We start from the raw sequence: 22,330 nt of genomic DNA on the forward strand, positions 1-22,330 counted from the left end.
TGTGTGCCCGTGCATGTCTGTGCCTGCCCGTGCATGTGCTCAAATGTTGGTGTTAGCCCCTCGGACCTGTTTCATGCTGTGGGCGCAGGAAAGTGCTTGTCCGGGAGGCGCTGCCAGTCTGCGCTGCTGCTCGCCCCCACATGACTCACTGAGGCACTTCCTGCCCTTGCTGGAGCTGCGCTGTTACCAGAAGCCTCTGGGGAGCCACCTCAACAACTCGGCCTCTGCTGCTACAGAGATGACAATGGGGATGAAAGGCAATAGGGACCGAAACAAAGAAACGGGATTGTTTTTCATGCTTCCCCTCAGTAGCTTGTTTGAATGTGGGTGAAACCATTCAAATGCTAACAAATTTAAATGAGAAAGTTTTCACCTTGGTTTCCAAAGGAAGAGAGGTTGTACCTGACAGAAATGGGCACAACAGAGCTTAGATCCTAAGGAAAGTTTGGCTACACAGAACAATGACTCATGCTTTCTCTCCTGCCCCTGGAGCCAACTCAGGCCACAGCTGAGGGCACCGAGTGCTTCTGTGGGGGCCCAGAGGCAGGAGAGCCACAGCCCGTCCCCCAGGCAGGGACCCATAATAAGGACAAGAACCTCTAGCTCAGACCTGGACAGGTGAGAAGGTGGCCTTTGGGCCTGCTGAGGGACCCCAGAGATTGGACCTGTCTGCTGTGGAAGACAGGCCTGGGTCACAGGCATCACAGGTGAGGGTGTGGGGCCTGTGAGGTCAAGAGCACCAGCCTGCTCTCCCCTCAGCTCCTCAGACACTGAGCAGCTCCTCTAAGGCTGAGGACCTGCTCTCCAGCAGAAAATAACTAGGGTCGGGGTCAGAGAGATAGCATGGATGAGGGCGTTTGTCTTGCATGCAGAAGGACAGTGGTTTGAGTCCCGGCATCCCATATGGTCGCCCGAGTCTGCCAAGGGCGGTTTCTGAGCGTAGAGTCAGGAGGAACCTCTAAGCACTGCCGGGTGTGACCCAAAACCAAAAAACAAACAAACAAACAAACAAAAACAGGGCCCGTATGAGAGTCGCCAGTTCCACACTCCTCCTGCTATCACTCCTAGGACCTCCTGGGGAGGCACCTGATGCAGACCTTGAAGCTACACCTGGAGCACCTGCATTCAGAGCTACTTCCACACTCCACACAGGTCACACCTGTGAGTATATGTTTATGCACATGCAGGAGCATGTGAGTCCATAGAAGCATGTACCACCACACATGTACACACCAAGCTTGGGCACAATATTTATCTATGCATGTGCCATGCACATATGAACACTGGCTCATATAGCTGAGTACTGCAATGCATTGGCACATACATATACACACATGTGAGCACATGTCTCAGGGCACCTATGTTACTCATGCTTAGTGCCGTGAACGTAACAACTTTTCCCCAAACTCTCCATAAGTTGTTTCTGACCACACTGAGACAAACTGTTCAGTCAGTGACAGGAGAATCACAGATAGGACAAAAAAAGGACCCAAAAGAGCAAGTGTTAGCTGAGATTGTAAAAAGTGCTGTAATCTTTGGTACATATACACAATGGAATATTATAGAGCTGTCAGGAGAGATGAAGTCATGAAATTTTCCTATACATGGATGTATACGGAATCTATTATGCTGAGTGAAATAAGTCAGAGAGAGAGAGAGAAAAACGCAGAATGGTCTCACTCATCTATGGGATTTAAGAAAAATGAAAGACATTCTTGCAATAATAATTTTCAGACACAAAAGAGAAAAGAGCTGGAAGTTCCAGCTCACCTCAGGAAGCTCACCACAAAGAGTGATGAGTTTAGTTAGAGAAATAACTACATTTTGAACTGTCCTAATAATGAGAATGTATGAGGGAAATGGAGAGCCTGTCTAGAGTACAGGCGGGGGTCGGGTGGGGAGGAGGGAGACTTGGGACATTGGTGATGGGAATATTGCACTGGTGATGGGTGGTGTTCTTTACATGACTGAAACCCAAACACAATCATGTATGTAATCAAGGTGTTTAAATAAAAAAAAAAAGTGCTGTAATCAGGAGCATATTGCAGAGGCTTGTCAGCTGGGAGCCCCTCACCTCAGACCCTGTCAGCTGGGAGCCACTCACTTCAGATCCTGTGAGCTAGGTTTTTTCTCTCAAGTCCCATGAGGTGAGACCCCTTTCACCTCAGGGTTCTATGAGGTGGGAGACCCTCATCTCGGACTCAGGTGGGAGTCTGTCACCTCAGATCCTTCACCTAGGTTCTATAACGGGGAGAGAATTTTCACTTCAGGTCCTAGAGGTGGAAGTCCCTCACCTCAGGATTCTCAACTCAGATCCAACAAGGTGGGAATCCCTCTCACTTCAGCATTCTGTGAAGTGAGATGTTTCTCATCTCAGGTCCCAGGAGATGGAAGTCTATTGCCTCAGGATTCTAAGAGGTGGAAGCTTCTCAAATCAGATCCCATGAGCTGAGAGTCCCTCACCTCAAGGTTTTATGAGGTGGGAGGTTTCTCACCTCACATCCCATGAGTTAGGAGTCCCTCATCTCCTGGTTCTAATGAGGTGGGAGGTTTCTCATTTCAGGTCCTCATGTGAGGTGAGAGTACTTCACCTAATGTTCTGTGATGTGGGAAGTTTCTCACCTCAAAGCCTGTGAGGTGAAAGAAACTCCCATCTATAAGGTGGGAGCTCCTCACTTTAGGCCCTGTGAGGTTCCTCCAAGGTGAGAGGTTTCTCCAGGTCCCATGAGGTGGAAGTCCCTTACATTAGGGCTGTGAGGTGAAAGTCTCTTACCTCAGGTCCTCTGAGATGGGAGGTTTCTTACCTCAGTTTCTGTGAGCTGGAAGATTACTCCAGGTTCTGTGAACTGAGAGATTTTCTCACTGAGTTCTCCACTGAATTTCTTTTCTGGACATGAACTTCATTTTTTCTCATTGTAAAAGCTTAGAAAAGCTTAGTGATGCATCATGATTCACAGAGGTATTAATATTAGTGTTCTGTGACTGTACTTCACCACTACCACCATTATCACCATCCATCATCTGTCCAGGTGGTCCCCTGCAACCTCCTTGACTGGCCCCACTCAGGATATTACACTTTGTGCACATGGATATTGCCTCCTCCCTTCCTGTGTTTCCTCAGACTCATGCATGAGCTTCCCTGGTTCTTGGCTCCAAGCTTCTGTCTTCCTTTACTTGGCAGGACCATTCAGGGTGTAGTGAATGGTAAGATACTCCTCCTTCTATCTCACAGCTAAGCAGTTTCCATCAGGGACTAGAGCTCCATGGCTTTCTCTATCTTCTGTGCTTGGACACTTGGCTTGTTCCCAGACTTGGAGACAGTGAGCTGTGCTGCTGTTAACATAGGTGTGCAAATATGTTGTCAAATTATTGGCTTTGTGCTTTAAAATTTCTCCCCCTTACACATAATTCATCATGTTGTTCATAATACAGTTGTTTCAGGCATTAATTATTCAAACACCAGTCCCACCACCGTGTGACCTTCCCTCACTAGTGTCCCCAATTTCCCACCCACCACCCTAGCCAGCGTCCATGCAGGCACAAACACATTTCTTTCATATTTCTTTTTTTTTTTTTTTTGGGTCACACCCAGCAGCACTCAGGGGTTACTCCTGGCTCTATGCTCAGAAATCGTCCCCAGCAGGCACAGGGGACCATATGGGATGCCGGGATTTGAACCACCGTCCTACTGCATGAGAAGCGAATGCCTTACCTCCATGCTATCTCTCCGGCCCCATTTCTTTCATATTTCTTGTTAAAATACAAAGACAAATGAAATGACAGATCAAAACTACCAATTTTAAATGACTTGCTTTTTTCTCCATTGTGTTACTGAAGTCAGTGTCTGAGGATTTACTGGTCTGTGGTTGGTATGAGTTGAACCTTTTGTGTTGATCTTGGCAGATTACCATGGTAGATTACTTGTATCAGATTTCTGTGATATAACTGGGCTGACACCACTATAAGATATTGATGTGTCCAGGATTTATAGATTTAAAACAAATTTTGTGACTTAAAAGTTTTCTATGGTTAAGTCTCAGAGTTGGGCCCCTTCTGTTGGAGGGTGCAGGGTGTGGTGTTGGGCTGCTGTAGTTTATGCAGAAAAGGAAACTCTGTTCCCTCTCTTCTGAGAAGGCCCCAGAGGGATCAAGCAGGACTGGACTTTCTGAGAAATGTTAGAGACCATTATTTTCTCTTGGACTTGGTGGAGCAGAGCTTTTTTTTTTTTTTTTTTTTTTTTTTGCTGGGAAGATGTCAGTGATAACAGGTTGAAATTTCTGCTTAGATGCAGAAGCATGATGGTTCGAATCCCGGCATCCCATATGGTCCCCCAAGCTTGCTAAAAACCCAAAAGCTCGGGGGACAAAAACAAACAAAAAAAGTAGAACAAGAAGCACAACCACTAAAATTCTACCCCATATGGTCCCCCGAGCTTGCCAGGAGCGATTCCTGAGCATAGAACCAGGAGTAACCCCTAAGCGCTGCCGGGTGTGACCCAAAAAACAAAAACAAACAAAATAAGTAGAACAAGAACCACTAAAATTCCTGGACATAGATTCTTTCAGGGGTCATTATTTTCTCCCATAATTAACACATCCACACACACATTTGTTTTACTTTCAGCTAATTAGCACCAATGATTTCGTTTGCCACATCTTTGTGGAAAGTCTCTATATAGCTGCTAAATAAAACAGGGAGGTTGTGCCTCACAGGCCCCTTCAGGTTGCCTCAATCCACTCAATTCAATTCTTTATTTGGTGACAAATAAAGACCTCAAGGGAAATAAGGTCCAACTGGGAAACAGCAGTCAGCACCCTGGAGAGGAACTTCTCTGTGGAAATCCATAGAACATAAGGTGTTCTATGGGTTTCCACAGAGCAGAGGGCAGGGGTGTACACAGAGCAAGGGAATACAGAGAGTAGAAAGGTGTGTAGAAAGAAAAGCACAGTGGTGTGTAGAGAGGAAAGAGCAGGAGTGTGGAGAGGAGAGAGCAGGGGTGTAGAGAGGAGAGTGAGGGATGTAGAGAGGAGAGAGCAGGAGTGTGGAGAGGAGAGTGCCGGTGCCTCCTGCACACAGAAGCCAGTACAGGGCTGAGGGCCACCTGTGGAGGAGAGTGGAGGCCACAGGGGCTTGGCCTCTGACCACAGCGACTGTCTTGTTCAGATGCCTCTTCATGGCCTTTGACACCTGAGTCTCATTCTCACACCCTGTGCTGCCAGCTGCTGTTCATGTCAGCATGTGCTTCAGAGGGAGTGCACCCCTGAGAACTGCACTTGCACCTATCTCACTTCTCTGAAGAACCCCCAGAACCTACACCAGGGACCAAAGTGGGGTGCTGATGAGGAAAGGTGGGGAGCCCCTGGCCCAGCTCCAAAGTGTGTCATACTGGTAGCAGGATGCAAGGATTCCGATGATGACGCTGATGAGAACAGACTATGCTACCTCATAGGCAGTTTCCAGCACAGGGCAGCCACGGGGATCCCCTTCCCCTGAGGAAATGGCACGAATGGGACTTCTCCCACGCCGCCTGGCTGGGATGGATAACAGAGGTCAACATAATATTCATTGGGTAGGTTGTAATGTTTCTAGTACAGAAGGCTTTTATGGTCTAATCCTTAATACTCCTGGGGGAAAAAAAGGAATACCTGGTGAAGGAGGAAGCAAAGGGGAGGAGGAAAGAAGAGAAATGAAATTAGCCCAGTGAACAATCATAGGCCTTCAAGACAAACTAAACCCAAATGCAACATTTGTGTAGATGAATCAACAGGTGGGACAAACCCTTTTCTAGGAAAATGAGATTTAGGTGTAAGAAAAGCAACCACAGAAGGTTTTTTCTTACTCTCTCTTCTTAAAGAAAAAGAATTTTATTCACGGTTTTTACATGGTGGACTTTGAAGTCTCCCCTCACTACTTTTCATGAATCACTCTGTGTATATATTCTTAGTAACGGGGAGTGAATCACTCCTGGGAACCTTTGAAGCCGCCCTTTCCAATCGCTGTCTATGAAGGCTTGAGTTATCCAGGTAGTTCGAGCATGTTCTGGAGAAGGGTCACTCCGTGAGCTCTGAGGGCTGGAGTGGGGCGTGCAGGAAGCCAGAGCAGGTGGGAACAGAGGGGAAGAGAGGGGTCACAGGCATAGAAGGAAGGGGAGGACTGAGGGTCACAGACACGAAGCAGAAGGCTGAGCACGGATGTGACGGAAGTCCCTGGACAGCCTCTGAGTATCTTCAGGAACCTCAGGCAGGCCTGTTTGATCCTTAGCATGTTGGAGACTAAACAGTGGTTAGTGAGTCCCACATGAAGTTGATCTGTACATGTGGCACAGGACAGACACCTGGAGGCCTGATCTAGTTGCTGTGTGCTAAGGCAGCCAGACACCATATCTGGGCTGTGCAAGACAAGGGAGAGCTCAGAGTCCCTGGCCATCAAGGCATGACCTCTCAGGCTCCCCAGTCTGGACTGGGGTCCATGCTTTCTCCGTGGCCTCACAAGACCTGAGCATGAGTATACTCGGTCTCTTGCTCCTTCTTTGTTGTTTGTTTCCAAGCCCTTCATGCATATGCTTGGCATCCCTCAGTATGTCAGTGAATCACTTGACTTTCTCTCTATTAAAAATACTTTAAAAGATTTAAAAAAAAAACTGTTCAGGGACACAGTTACAACATGTGCAGGTTTGAGTCTGAGGTACTAAGCTACCGCATCTGTCCAGCAATGTCAGATTCCAAGGGGCCCAAACCACAGCCCTCCTTATACCCTCATCATTTGTGGATACAAAGCTGCTCTGCAACGAGGGCAGTGTCTGCTCATGGGACCAACAGACGTAGCTGGACCTGAACCTGGCACGTCCTCAGCGGGCTCCAACACCATTGCTGCTCAATGCAGTGAGTTCCACAGAGCATGAGCAGATGGATCACGCACAGACCTAGGCACCTTCCCTGAGGAGGGATGCAGGGTTAGAGCAACCCTGGGTCTTGCTCCTGAGGCTTTCTTAGCCCCTATCCCTCGACAGTGCAGTTCTTTATCTCCCTCTTCTCAGTAGCAATTGTTTTTCTTTAAGGTGCTTTGCAACAGCGCTGTTGTCAGCCAGCCTCATCGGGGGTTTTGAAGTGGTTTCCTCGTGAGCTGCCCACGCCTGAGAGACTGCCTTCCCCAGAGCTTGGGGACTGCCAGGATCGTAGGAACAGGGCCACCAGTAGGTAAATGAAGCACAGCAGGGCTCCTGGGGCCCCTTCAGGCCCTGGCCCAACTCCTCACCTGGCCCTGCCTGACCCACACTTTCTCTCTCTAACTCTGATGGCTTCTGTCTCAATTCAGGCCAGCACAGGGAGGCGAGGGTCCACTTTTCATGGGTGCTGCTTTCCTCACCTCTACAGATCTGTGGACAAACATGCACCAGGCAGAATTGGTTCTGGGCCAATGGGCTGCCCTGGGCCCTTTCTAAAAGAGAAGAAGAAAAGAAAGCTTGGGTCTTATGCTTTTCATGAAATCTTGTTTAGGGATAAAAGGAGAGTCTAGAGCATTCTGTCCCTTCAAATGCCATATTTTTTATTAAGGCACCATAATTTACAAAATTACTCATAGCTGAGTTTTAGACATACAATGGTCCCATCACCCATCTCACCACCAGTGCCAACTTTCCACACCAGTGTCTCAGGTTCACTCCCAAAACCCTCTCCCAATGCCCAACTGCCATCTTGACAAGAACATTTCATATATTCTCATTTTTAGTGTGATATTTTCAGTAAACTAAAATTGGGTCATGTTGAACTTTCCAGAATATTGTACTTAAAATCTGGTTGACACTGATTATCTCCATAATGTCCATATGCAGAATTAAGAATAATCCTCACCATTGAGTTTTTCTTTCGATAAAAGCACATTGATTGCAATGCCCAAGTTACTCTGAAGTTAGAATAGAGTAACCTTTTAGAGAAACGTTAAGGAACAAAAAGGGATCTGAGGATATGAAGCTTCAGTGTTATCACTTTATCAAGTGAAAACAGCCAAGTTAAGTGCTACTGTGATAGCGAGATATAAAAACTCATGTTAGAGGGGCCGGAGAGATAGCATGGAGGTAAGGCATTTGCCTTTCATGCAGGAGGTCATCGGTTCGAATCCCGGCGCCCCATATGGTCCCCCGTGCCTGCCAGGAGCAATTTCTGAGCCTGGAGCCAGGTATAACCCCTGAGCACTGCCGGGTGTGACCCAAAAACCACAAAACAAAACAAAACAAAAAAAAAAAACAAACTCATGTTAGAAAACCTCCCTGGTCGGAGTCCCACCTGGCCAGAGATCCTCCCTCATCAGAGACCCTCCTGGCCAGAGACCCACCTTGCTGGCTTTGCACTCCTCTCTAGCGCTGCTTGAGGTATAGCTGCCACCCGCACGATTTTCCACTGCTGTGGAATTACATCTGTTTAATCAAACTGAAACCAACCATAGTGTCAAGGTCCTTGTACTTTAGAAGATTTCCTTCCTGATAGATTATCTTGCTAACCCATTGCATCATTCAGAAAAATAAATACCCCAGCTCAGCACACAGGAAGTGCAACCAAAAAGGAAATAGAAAATATTAAGATACAGATATGTATTACCACACAAGCACCGAGTGTTTGTGACAGCAATGCCCACAGTTTACCAAACACACATGTTCGGTATTGCTGAATGTCTTTCAAATGATCAGCCCTGCTGAATGAAACTTGCTTTTTAGTCTCAGTTTTTGAAGGAGGTGATGTTTTAGAACATGATCGTAAATCTATGGTGAATTGTAGCTGGAGTGGAAGGAGCAGGACTCAAAAAGTGAGCCCACAGATTCTCCTCTGGACACCGACCCACCCTCCTCCTGGACTCTGCAGAGGTGATGGGCGATCTGAGCTCCTCAGGGGAGCATCGTGTTTCCCAGGAACTGTGCTCTGTGAGCCAGCGCTGATCACTGAAGCACCCTGGGCAACTGTGTCCTTCAGAAGTGCCCTCTCCCCTTTGGGGCTGGTGAAGGGGCCTGGACACATTCTCAGGCCTAGCTGCCTTGCCTTCCCTGGACGTGTTGTTGCTGCTGTTGCTGACACCCAGGTGGGAGCAATTTCCTGACACCGGGACGCACCAGCAGAAGACTTGTGCTAGGGCACTGGCTGCAGTCCGACTTGGACCACTCCGCATGTGTGCTGGATGCAGACACTGAGACGGAAGTTGTAGAAGTCTATGCTCTCAAGGGTCACCCACCCACTCACCCAGAGTGTCAACTCAGAACCAAGGGGCTCTTTCCCATCTCCATCCCAAATGTAGTGGGGGATAGATGGCATCCTGCCCTGGGAGTAGAGACCCCCACGCTGCACACAGCTGTCACCGGCTCCTTAGTCCTAGAACCTTCCCAGGCACCCAATCAAAGTATCCAGGACCATTTTCCCTGGGGACTGGGATAGACATACCCAGAGCCCAATCCTGTTTTATTTCTTTTCAGTCAAATATGGTTTTAGTGGCTCAAATGAACAAACAAAAATTCTACTTTGGTTCCAAAGCTAAGCTGTGAGCTGAGCTTGTAGCCAGGCCACAGAACACTCAATCATGCCATCCATCTCTTGGGTCTGTCTGTACAGGAGAACCAGTGAGCAGCTGTGTTTAGAATCCTAACTCCTGACATCTGCTGGGCTTGTTTTGCAACTCAGGGCTGAATCCTGGGCCCTCACAGACATGAGATATGGGCCTTCACAGATTCACAATGTGGCAGAGTCTTCTTTTAATCAATAGGGATAACTCAATATACCACACTCTGCCCAGGGGCATAGCTCAGACTCTATCACACAAATAAGGACTGAAATATATCACTTTTAATTGAATTTTTGAGTTTTCTAGTTTTTATCAAGGCACTGTGATTTACAATCCTTTGAACCCAACATGAGGCTATAGATAAGTCCTTTGAGGCTACAATTTCCTGGGGCCAGAGAGACAGCATATGGGTTATGGCTCTGTCTTGCACTTGGATGACTCCTTTTTGTTTCTTGGCAACACATAGGGTCCCCAGAGCACATCCAGGAGAGGCCCCCAACCAAAACCCACTAGGAATGACTGTGAAGCAAGTTGGGGCCAGGTATAGGCCATGCACAAAGCAACGTGAGGTTCCCAGGCACCTTGAGGGGGTCATTTCTGATGTCTCTGAGACTTTGTCCCAGGAACCAAGATCCAGGATCCCATCTCTCTGGGATGTGCCTATGTAAGTCATGGGGTAAGAAGAGTCCAGGTAGCTGATGGAGATTATGAGTCTCCACTGCCAGTCAGTTGAATTCCCTGGGGTCCTGTAGCAGGCCCAGCACCCAGGGTTCAGTGCCCTGGATGGAAACATGGTGCCACCAGGGTCCCCACAAGGCACTGGCCTTCTCACTGCTCTGATCCTAGGAACTTCTGCAGCTCTGCTGCTTCTGGTTGGGCCCTGAACCATCCTACATGGCTTTGGCTGCCTCCTCCCTGGCTGGGAGTTTCTGGCAACACTTGTCACAGCTCCTACCTACTCTGAGGCTGAGCTGTCAGGTTATGAGTGCTGAGGCCGAGACTAGGGATGTGGGCCACCAGAGGCTGGTTTCTATAGACTCTCAGAGGGAATAAAACATATGATACCTGCACAGTTCTGCCTGAGAAGGCCATGAATGGCCCATGTGGGTACAGATATGGTCACTGGAGGGACTTGTTCTTCCTGAGGCTTGACCCAGACTGAGGTTGGTTGAGAAAAAAATTGGGCAGGTGAGTTTATAGTTCATACAACCTAGAATCCACACAGTTCTATGTTCTATGGAAACTAGAATTCACATAGTTCTATGGTCTACAGAATCTACATTCCACACAGTTCTATGTTCTACAGACTCTAGAATCCACAAAGATTTATTTTCTACAGAATCTAGAATCCACACAACTATATGTTCTATGGAATCTAGAATCCACACAGTTCTGTGGTCTACAGAATCTACAATTTACTCAGCTCTATGGTTTATGAAATCTACAATCCACACAACCCTCTATAATCCATAATCTATAATCTATATGGTGCCATATCTTGCTTATGACCCACATACCTCTGTATCAGGCACCCAATGATCCATATCTACGTGTCAAACCTGTGCCTGTATAGGCACCACTCATTATTTGCTGGATGCAACACATTCCTGATGTCTCTGGGGACACACAATACAGAGGACAGTTTCCTTCAGCCTATACATACCTTGCTGAGAGCAATCAGAGTCTCACCTCCAGGCTGGCGGTGGAGTGGAAAGTTGGCGCTGGGGGCCTTTTCATGGAGAATCTCCACCTGGAGTGCCAGGTGGAGACACGGACAGTCTGCCAAGAACCCATCCTCTCCTGCTCTGTCTGAAGGCCACCAGACCCCGAATCCTGATTGGGTCACTCTGAACAGATCCAGACAGAACCTGATGCTGGCAACATCAGGGGAGCCAGGACCACCCCCCTTCCCTGCCCTCTGAGCAGGACCATCTTAGGCCTCTGGACACTCAGGCTTTCCCCAGCCCTGCTCGATGGCTTTCCCAAGTAGATTTCCTAGAGACCATTTGCTTGGTTTTCCCCTATGGCTCTACAGAGTGACTTTCCCACCTGTGTGAAGTAATGCTGGACAGCTTGGGCCTGTCTAGTGGACATCTGAATAAAGGAGCTGTAATGGTTCAAGTCACTAGGGGGCAGGAGCCACTGGATGTGAGTGTGAGGAGCCTAAGCTGGGTGGTTGCAGCAAGTTAAGGTTACAGAGACCAGGAGTGACTGCTGAACATGGTCTGGGCTAAACCCAGGTGGAGACCCCCAGAACACACCCCTCATGAGAGTCCCAAGTGCAGAGCAAGGAAGTGGATGTGAGGGGCAGGAGCTGGGTAAGCTGGTCACTGTGGCAGTGAAAGACACACGAGAGTGGCAGTGGACACCTGTCCTTGCACTGTGGCTTGTCCCACAGGAGGCTGGCCACTGAGCATGGCCACAGGAAACTGGCCAGGCCAGCGTAGAGAAGGGCTGTTAGAGTGCCCCTTGCAGGCCTAGTGCAGGTCAGAACACTTGCTTTCTGGGCCCTGCACTGCCATGCCTGCCTCCCTAGCTCCCCATTTCACTGTCAGGGCATGAGCCAGGCAAGACCAGAGGCAGCACCATGTTGGGCAGAGCCGTGCCCCCCACACCCTATTTTGTACTGAACACTGAGCTCTGGATGACCACGGGCAGAAGCCCCACTGCCAAGACATCAGAGAATCCCTGCTGAAGACCCCTTCTCTGGGGTCCCAAGGACTATTTAGGTTGCACACAAATGACATAGATGCTTTCAGGAGCTGGGGTGCCTGGACACCCTCCAACAGTGCTTGGAGAGAGGGGCTGGGGCTCAGTGACACCCCAAACTTCAACAAGGACAGAGGAGCCCCAGGGACACCCCAAATCTGTTCCTAAGACAGAGGGGCCTAGGGCTCTTCTTAGGAAATTCCTGGCATGTAGAGAGGCCCTTGTCCCTGTCAGTCCCATAGTCTCAACCATAAAATGCCTCTGTCCTGTGAGTTCCCGATATCCCCATAATCTCCATTCCCCCCCATAAGTCCCCTAAACCCTCTTCATGATCCCTGCTATACCTTCCTGCCCAGATATGACCTGTGTGGGGGAGGGGGTGTCCTGGCTTTCAGGGCACCTATGGGCTGCTCTTGTCTTCCTGTGGCTGTGGGTTGTTTCTGTGAACCAAGATGCCCCTTCTCCTTCTACAAGGTTGAAGTTGGAACTTATGCATGGTGGCAGAGACCAGGCCTGGGCTGGAGCTAGACATGCAGACAGACACTTTTGGGTAATGTGAGCACTGGATCCATGCCAGAATAATGATTAGCATGGCTCTGCATCCCCCTGTCCCGGCTGAGGTGCGAGGTATAAGTCTTTACTGGGTGAATAATTTTAGCATCACAAATGATAACGCCACCACCCAGACAAAAACCACTCACATTATTTCTGAACGGGCCACCAAAGGGGATGCTTTGGTGCAAGGTAAGCTGGGACCACAGCGTTTCTCAGGAGGCAGGGGAGGGTTCCCAGTGCAGGTGGGGGCGCTTTTGGGGGCGCTGGTGCAGGGCATCAACCTTTCTGCAGCTGGAATCACCTGGCCCAGGGTCACAAAGCTCCAGGGAGCTGCAGGCAAGAAGGTTTTTACTGGTTCTTGTATCCCTTCAGCACAGCACAGCCTGAATTAGTTCTAGACCCCACTGAGAGGGAGGAGCTATCCCTGGCACCTGAAACAAATGGAACTAGCAGCAGCGTTGGCCCAGGGACTGGCAGGTTGGTACAGGACAGGCAGGGTCTCTGGCCCTTACTCAGACCCTCCAGCCATCTCTGCCTGCCCTGTTCAGGCAGCATGGGAATTAGCTGCTGGGAACCAGACTGCGACCCCGGCTTCAGTAGCCCACGCTCCAGCCTGGGCTTCCCTTGGCAAGAGCATGAGTTCAGATATCATATGCATGGATGACATGCACAGCAAAAGCCATGGGCACAAAGACCAAAAACTCATGCAACACAAACTAATAATTTAGTTAGGAAGTGGGATTGCCAAAGGGCTGGGTGATCTGGACTTTGAGATGTGGCTGCAGGGACCACATGGAACAGATTATGCTGAACCTGAAACTCTATTGTGTCATGAGTCTCAGTCCCTACATAAAAGTGGGGATGAAAAGAGAAAATCAAACACTTATGTCCCCAAACCAGGGGTTTTATAAAGTCCCAAAATGCCTTATAAAGTCTCAAGGGGACCTTGATCCCTGGAAAATGAGTCATGTTCTATTGTGGGGTGCCCCTGACATGGGCTGTTCTGATGGTATGTCCTGATGGGGGGTGCCCCTAACATGGGCAAGCAGCCAACATGGCCATGTTCACAGTGTGAATGTTGCAACGTTGAAAGGTACATTATATGGGCATGTTTGTGACGTGTGTCTTGATGTGGGCATGTCCACATTGAAGTGTGTGATGTGAGGCAGGTGCATGATGGGCTTCTCCGTGTCCTGAGCAGGTGTGTGATGTAGGCTTGTCCGTGATGTAGGTGGTGCATGTGTGCGTGTCGTCCTTCCAGTGTCTGTCGTTTACTGGGATTGGCCACACCTCACAGTCTCTAAAGATGGACACTGTCATTCTTGTGAAGGCCAGTGAACTCGGGTTCACCCAAGTGATGGGGCAAATCTGGCTCCTTCCCAGAACTCTCATCCCAGCTCAGCACTGGGCCTCACACATGCTGCAACGTGCTACCTTCCCAAGACAGGCTTCCTGCATCTCTATTCTTTCCTCATCCCCAGACAACCTCAGCTGAAAGGAGCAGAGATTATGGCAACCTGCTGATTCCTAGGCTCACATCCCCACAAGGCCTCACAATAGGGATCACACAGAGTCACACATAGGGGGTCATACATGGGGCCGCAAGTCATACAAGAGGTCTTACAGAGTCATACATGGTATCACACAGGGGGCCATACATGGTATCACACATGGGTCACATGGTATCATAATAGCATCACTCATGGGGTCATAGATGGAGCCATGCACGGTCACACACGGATCACACAGGGCTCACACATGGAGTCACAGATGAGATCACACATGACATCACACATGGGGTCACACATGGGGTTATACATGGAGACATAGATCAGGTCACAACATGGGGCACACAAGGGGACACACATAGGGCCACACAGGATGTCCAGGCTGCAGGCTGCAGCTGTGCACAGCTGTTCTGGCCTCAGACTCTGAGGCTGGCCCTGATCACAGACAGACTCATCCCTGCTTTGTTTGGACCCCCATAGCCCCCAGACACTCGATGCAGGACTATATCCAGCTAAGTGGCTCAGAGGGATAGGGGTCTAGCTCTAAAGCCCCCAATACACCAGTTCACAAAGTGCAAGAAGTCAGGGTGAACATCTCTTAGAGATGCTCTGAGCAAGGGTTGGAAGCAAGACCTTCCCCAAGCCATGAACTGATGAGGAGACAGAAGGTCCCAGCTGCCACAGGCACCCCTGAGCTGGGCACAGTCCTCCTCGGCTACCACAGGCACACCCGAGCTGGGCACAGTCCTCCCCAGCTGATACAGGCACGCCCGAGCTGGGCACAGTCCTCCCCAGCTGACACGGGCACACCCAGGCTGGGCACTGCAGGAGCTGAGGCGAGAGGAGCCCAGGGCCTGTGGCCCAAATCTAGTCATTGTTGAAGCAAGCTATGACTGTGGGAGCAGGGAGTGGGGGGCAGAGAGCGGCTCAGAGGCCTCAGCACCCTTTGAAGTCGTGGCACTCGGTGTCGGTGAGCCCACAGGCTGGCCGGCTGCTCTCTGGAATCCACCAGTCTCGCTCCTTCCTGTCGAAGCTGCCAATGGTGCAGGTTCGGGGCCATCCCAGCCCCCACACCGCACGCGCACGCACAGCAGCCAGTGGAAAAGAAAATCGTTACTCACCTGGGTCCACCTTCCCTGAGGTTTCCAGGCCCGAGGCACTTACTGCCTGTCCTTGAGGATGAATAAATAGGAGCCTCTCTGACACTGCTCAGAGCCTGGCCACTGCACCATGGCCCACTTTGGCCTCTGCCTGCTGCTCGCACTCCTGGGCACCCAAGCCCACGTGGCCGCCATCCTGGGCCCCGACCGCCTCCTCATCCGAATGCGCCAGCTCCTAGATATCACTGACCACCTGCGGGTACTGGTGGACAAGCTGGTAAGGGCCGGCCTGCCATGGGGATGATCCCAGAGCATGAGGGAGCAGAAAGGAGCTACTGACTCACAAAATAACAATTTTTCTTCACTCTAGGGTCCTACCACACTGCCAGCCCCCCAGGATGTCAAGGTAAGACCAGTTGGATTTATTTTCAAGTAACTGATATACCTGTGGGGACCCAGTGAAGAACGTCAGGCACACAATAACTTAAGATGCTTTATTTTCATAAGTTCTAAGAGCCAAATAGATGGTAAAAATATTTATTCTAGTAGAGATCAAACACTCCTTGGGTTGCTGGTAGATCAACCAATAAGCTATATTATATACAGAATGCATTTTGATCTCCAAGTATTTCTATTATAACAGGAAGGATAGTTGAGAAAATAAGTATATACTGATTATATTTAAGGATTTCTTCTGCATGAAAATGCTTGAGTCCAACTCAAGCATTTGTAAATTTAAGAACTATCCAAAGGAGTAATTCAATTTTTAATTACTAAAGAAAGAGTATGAGACAAAGAAAAGAAGAGGGAAGAAGGAGAGTGGGAGAGAAGGAAAAGAAGAAGAGAGAAAGGTGAGAGGGAAGGAGGGAGGAAAGAGGGAAACCAGGAGGGAAGGAAGGAGAGATGGAGAGAAGGAGAAAATAAAGAAGGGAAGGATGGAGGGAAAAAAGAAGGAAGGATAGAAAGGAGAGAAGGCAGTATGGCGAGATAAAGAAAGGAGGAGGAGTGTGTGTGGAGGGAGGGAATGAAAGAATGAAGGGTAGGATGAAAGGAAAGAATTAAGAAAAGTAAGGAGGGAGAGGTGGTTGAGAGGAAGAAGAAAAATAAAGGGAAGGAAGGAATAAAGGAATAAAGGGAGGGAAAGAATAAATAAAAGACAGGAGGAAAGGATGGAAGGAGAGAAGGAAGGAAGGAGGGGGAAGCAGTGCATGTGGTGGGAGGGAAGGAAAAAAGGGAAAGAATGACGGGAAGGAGAAAGGGAAGGATGGAAGGATAGAAAATTAAAGCAAGGAGAGAGAAAAAGAAAGAGGAAAGGAGGAAGGATGGAAGGAGGGAGGGAGGAGTGTGTGGAGGAAGGGAAAAAAGGGAAGGAGGAAGGAAAGGTGTGTGGAGAAGGAATGAAGATGGATAGGAGAGGCATGTGGTGGGGGGAAGAAGAGAGGATGGAGGGGAGGATGGAGGAAGAGTGTGTGGTGGAGGAAAGAGGGAAGGAGAGAGGAACATATGTGCAGGAAGGAGTGTGTGGAGTGAACCAGGACAGCAGGGAAGTCAGACTGGGCTGTAGGAGGAATGAAGGCCCTTTCTGAGGACCCCCCCCCCCATATACCTTGGCTTTTAGGAGATTCCCTGTGTCATCAGTGAAGCTTTGCAAAGGGCTTTCCTAAGAGCTTGTCCTGTTCTCCCTGGCACTGAGCTCTGTGGCGCCAGGGGCAAGGGGTCCATGTCCAGGTCTCGGACCCGAGGACCGGGTGCTGTGGGTAGGTATACTGTGATGTAGGTGTCAATAAGGAGACTCAGATCTGTCACCAGCAGCAATGATGGTAGAGTGGGTGAGTCACAAGCACCTTTCTCTAAACTCCTCTGTCCTGACTTTTTGACACACCCAGCAGTGCTCAGTGCCTCTTTCTGCTCAGTGCTCAGGCATCACTCCCAGTGGAGCTTAAACCTGGGCTCTCACAGGCTGTGTTTGTTGCCAAGGAGATCGCTCTGCTAGGGAGAAGCACATCTTCATGGTGCCTGGGCAGAGTGAGCAGCACGGTGGTGTGCCCAGCCCTTTGCTGGCTGGCAGTACTTGGTGGTCAGGTGGGGTCTCAGTTGCAGTTTGAGCCCACCTGATGACATTTCTTTCCCCTGCACCTGGGCTGGGGGCCATCTTGGTGACACTGTGTCTGAGAAAGGCACACAGGAGGGCAGCACTTGCACCATTAATGCACCATTATAGCACCTGGATGTGCTTGAAGTCACATCAACCACAGTGCAGGTGCCAGGGTCAGCCTTGGGAAGAGAGAGTTGCCGCCATGCTGCGTGGAGGCAGGTGGGTACACTTTGCTCAGAGCAGATGAAAGAGAGTGGTGGACAGGACCAATAAAGAAGGATGAGAGAGAAAAATAGAAAGACAGAGAAAGAGACACACAGAGAGAATATAATCCAATGAGGGAGGATGAGAGCATGGCCAGGTTTGGCAGGGCTGCAGGCAGGAGCAATGGACCAAGAGGGCGTAGGTACAGGAGATCCTGGCTTCCCTCCAGGTGGACCCAGGACCACATGACCCAAGTATGGAGGGGGCAAGATGACACTGTGCTGAGAGGCATCACCAAGTAGTGGTGCCCGCTTGTCCTTGATCTCTCTCCTGTGCAGAGGACCCTGATCTGTGGGGGTCCCACTGGCAGCTTGTGCTCCAGGATGCATAGCCCAGTCCTGATCATGGCATGTTCTGTCCGAGAACTGGCCAATGGCTGGACTGAGGTCTCTGAGCACACAGCTGGGCTTCAGGGCTGGACCTCTTTGGGAAGGAAAGGGGTCAGGTTAAGAGCCAGGGTCAGGGACCTGCAGGCAGCTTCTGCTGGAGACACACCCGAGCCTCCATGTCATTCAATGCTGATGAACTGCTGTCCCCGCATGGAAAAGCTGTAGCCACAGAGATCCTGCAGGTGGACAGACAGCTAGGCTGCCTGCCCCTGTATGGGGAAGGAGGCCCAGCTGGCAGGATGCGACACAGCATCCTTGAACCGGTGGTTCCCGGAGCCTTCGTGCAGTGGCGCCTCTGGAGCAGGCTGTCTCCACGCAAGTGTTAACTCAGCGAAAGGAGCTTGGTGAGAACCGCTGCTTTTTCACATCTTCGCAGCTGAAACAGTTTGTGTTTTCAGTTTCAGCTGGAAAATTTGCCCTTTAAATATGAATATTCTTTTTTTCCAGTAAGGTAAGCTGCTTGTGGTCAAAAGGAGAGAAAAGAAAAAAATTTAACAAACATGAGCATGTGGTTTTCAAGGAAACAAAAGTGCTATAATGAACGTTTATAAATAGTTTCTATTAAATAAGCATTTTGGCAAATATGGAAAGGGCCAAGCTGTGGCTGAGCAGAGTCAAGCCTGCAGCTGCGCTTAGGGCCTTTATGCAAAGCCACCAGTGGGGACCCTGCACTGGAGCTCGGAACTGCCACCCACTCCTTTGAGAGGTGCTGGGTGGCCCAGCTGGGTTGAACTGTGCGTCTGGCGGGGCTGGGGGCATTGTCTTGAGCACTTCAGAGAGGAGGGTTGTAGGGCTTGGATCTGGGACAAAGGTGAAGGAGGGCAGGGCAGCTGCACCCACCCTGGCTGCCAAGAAGAAACGCTGCACATTCGAGGGGCCCCAGCCTGCAGCCAAGTGCCCCTCCTTGCGCCCCCTCCTTGCCTCGCCCCTTCTCTCCCAGCAGTGCCTCACAGTCTCACACCTACCTTCCCCTACTGAACCCCGGCCCAACTGCTCTCGCCATAGCTCCTGGTTCTGAACTGGTGTGGGCAGCAGACAGGGCATCAGGCTTGTGCCCTGGGCAAGGGGGTTTCCATTAGGAGCACTTTGCACAAAGGCACAGCTCTAAGTCTTGTCTCACGGCTGCAGACACTGGCTGAGCCTTTCTGGAGACAGGAGGAGGCCCCAACAATTGGTGGGCATCACCCAGACACAGGCAGGAACATCTGTCCCTAGCTCCCCCAAGCGCCAGCATGGCCTCTTTTCTGCTGAGAAGGTGACCCCGAAACCACATCAGCTCTCCTAAGGACACTCAGCCCTCCCTGCTCACTTTCAGCACTGACTCGTACTCAACTGCACAAACTGATGGACCCAGGAATGATGGTGGGATGGAGCAGGCTGACAAAGCGATGGATCTAGAGCTGATGGGGGGGATGGACCAGGACTGATTGGGGTCAGGGAGTCAAGCTGCCAGTCCAGAGTGACTCCATGAACATGAAGAAAGAATGGGTCGTTTTCCTTTCAGAGACATTGTGAGCGGTCAGCTTTCTCATGCTTTCAGAAGGCACCATTACAGCCAGTGAATGCAGGAGAGAATGAGAAGATCATCTCTTTACTAACCAAACAGCTGAGGAGAAAACTACCTCCGGCCCCGAAACATGCAACGAGGAGACACAAACACAGAGACGTGAGCTACTCGGTTGCTGCCTCTTGTCTGTCCTACACTGTTCTGCAGGGCCGGAAAATGCACTCAAATACCACACGCAAACATTCACGCACCAGTACACATTCATACACTTTACACATGCATTCACACACAAAATTCACACAATACACACATTCACAATGGGCAACACATTTATACACCCTACACGTGAATTCACACAACCTATATGCACCTCATACTACACACAGACTGTGGTCAGTAGGTGACTTACTCTTTCGTGTGTGTACAAGATAAAATATCAGGAACATACAGAGTGGGAGCTGGCAGTGTGCAGTTACATGCCTGTCCGCAAGTGTGTGAATGTGCGGTATTAGTCTGTACATGTATATTTATGGTTGTGGGTACACTGCAAGGACGCATGTGCACAGGTGTGTGAAGGTACACATAATATGCATGTACAGGAATACATTGTATTGATGCACGAGTATACAAATGCCAACATGTTCATGTGTAGGTCCATGGTGCACATATGTGGATGCATGTATGTGGTGTGTGAATGTATGTGAGGGTATTGTGCTTGTGGTATGTGACTATGCACGCAAATGTATGCATGCATATATGCATGTGTGGAATGTGAATTCATGCATATGAATGTATATACATGGGGTGTGTGAATCTATGTGTATTCCATGTGTGAATATGTGTATGCATTGCATGTGAACATGCGTGTATATGTGTTTGTTAACGTGTGTGGTGTATAGATGGTGTATGTATATGTATAGATGGTGTGCGTGAACATGCGGATATGGTGCTTATGAATGCATGCCGCTAGTTCACAATGCATATATGTGACATGTAGAACCTGTGAAATTGGCAACCAGTGAAAACCGTGCAAACCCACAGAAACGATTCTGCAGCCTTACAACTACAGTGCTGTTCTCTTAGGGTGGCCGGGGGATGCCAAGCCACTGGGTGCTCTTCTCAAGCTTTATGTCTAAGGATGAAGCTTGATTCAAGTAAGAATCATTTTTGATGGAAGCTACTTTCTCACTGTATCCAGGCTTGCCCTCCGTGTGACTCGTATGAGAAGACAACGACCAAGGAGTTCCTAGAGAGACTCAAAATTCTCCTCCAGAAGGTAAGAGATGTCGCCCGTGGTCCTTCTGCCCAGTGTGGCTGCCCCCTGCTCATCCCGCTTTTTCTCCACAGATGATCCATGAACGGCTCTCCTAGGTGTGTGGTGCTGCCGTCTCTGGGGCCCGAAGGCAGAGCTAGATTTTTTTCCACAAGTGCTCACACACAGGAACCCATGTTTGCTCTTCCCACTTTACCATGATGGAGAGACTCTCATGAGGGCACATGGGCGATGCCCCAAATCACTGCCATAAAGACCTCGTGTGCAGGCTTTGATTTGGCCAGCTCCGTTTGATCTGTTTCCTGTTGGCATTCCCAAGGCTGGTAGGTGTCACTGTACCTTCCTCCCAGGGCCCAAGAGCAGCACCAAGTCTGTAGTGAATTCATCTTCTCAGCCGGATGGGATGAAAACATTTTCTACCTTTATTGAAGCTGAATGCTGCAGAAACGCTGGATTTAGAGGAAAAGCTGCAATCATGGTTCTTTAAGAAAATGGAGTGCTTAGCACAAAGAAGAGATTATTTTACTCTTCATCTTAAACCTCTTCACACTCCAGGTCCAGCTTTCCCAGCCTGTACACAAAAGATCATGTGAGATCCATCAAACATTGCCACATCACAGGAATGAATGTACTTGTGGGATGGACTCGATCATTTTTGCTCACTCCAAGGGTCTCCTCTTAGAAATTTTCATTTCTGGCTTGTAGCTGTGGACTGCCATGTGGCAGCTGAAGTCTACAGAGATGCACATGTTGGGGTCCGGTCCAAGGACACAGCAGCGCCTGGCCCCAGGCCCTTCCCACTCCACCTGCGACCATCTGCAGAGACAAAGGAGCCCAGTAATCAGAGTAGCGTGAGGGAGGCAGGTTCCTTCCATGCCAGCGATGAATCCCAGCGTAGGTGGCCCTATGGGCTGTCAGAATCCTGTGCTGCTGCGTGCACTGAGAGGGGGTCTCCTGTGGTCTTTGCAGGTTCCTCACACTCTGCTCAGGATACAGAGACACATCTGCTTCATGATACTCTCCCCCCAGACTTGCTGGTACCGCATGTAGCCTAGGTTCTAGCTACACAGTATTGGCCAGCGGGGGTGCAGTGGGTGGCCAGCTTGGGCCATTCCTCTTGTATCTGCTCCAAGATACTGTGGATTCCTACTTAAATCACATGCTTAGCTGTGCCTTTGAGCAGGCATTTTTCCTCGAAAGTCATGATGGTTTCAGGGAGATTTGGGAAGGTTTGGGGAAGAGGGTTAGCGTGAGGGTCTTGCGATGCCCAGATGCAGCTGACTTGCTGTCACCACATGAGTTTCTCAAGCACTGGGTGTGTCCAGACAGGTCCCCAGCTTCCCTGGATCTCACCCTGGAGACCCCAAATGCTCCGAGATGGCTGTGA

The 22,330-nt window shown here is 49.7% G+C and overlaps 1 protein-coding gene across 1 annotated transcript; it reads left to right on the forward strand.

Annotated features, from left to right (window-relative positions):
- Positions 1-15,545: 15,545 nt before the first annotated feature.
- IL21 (interleukin 21) lies at positions 15,546-21,041 on the forward strand. The gene is made up of 5 exons (XM_049770883.1): positions 15,546-15,692; positions 15,786-15,821; positions 19,668-19,829; positions 20,869-20,946; positions 21,018-21,041. Exons 1-5 carry the CDS (start codon positions 15,546-15,548, stop codon positions 21,039-21,041), a joined length of 447 nt encoding a protein of 148 aa, XP_049626840.1.
- The last annotated feature ends 1,289 nt before the right edge of the window (positions 21,042-22,330 follow it).

The sequence above is a fragment of the Suncus etruscus genome, chromosome 3 (assembly GCF_024139225.1).
Source record: "Suncus etruscus isolate mSunEtr1 chromosome 3, mSunEtr1.pri.cur, whole genome shotgun sequence".
NCBI classification, from domain to species: Eukaryota; Metazoa; Chordata; class Mammalia; order Eulipotyphla; family Soricidae; genus Suncus; species Suncus etruscus.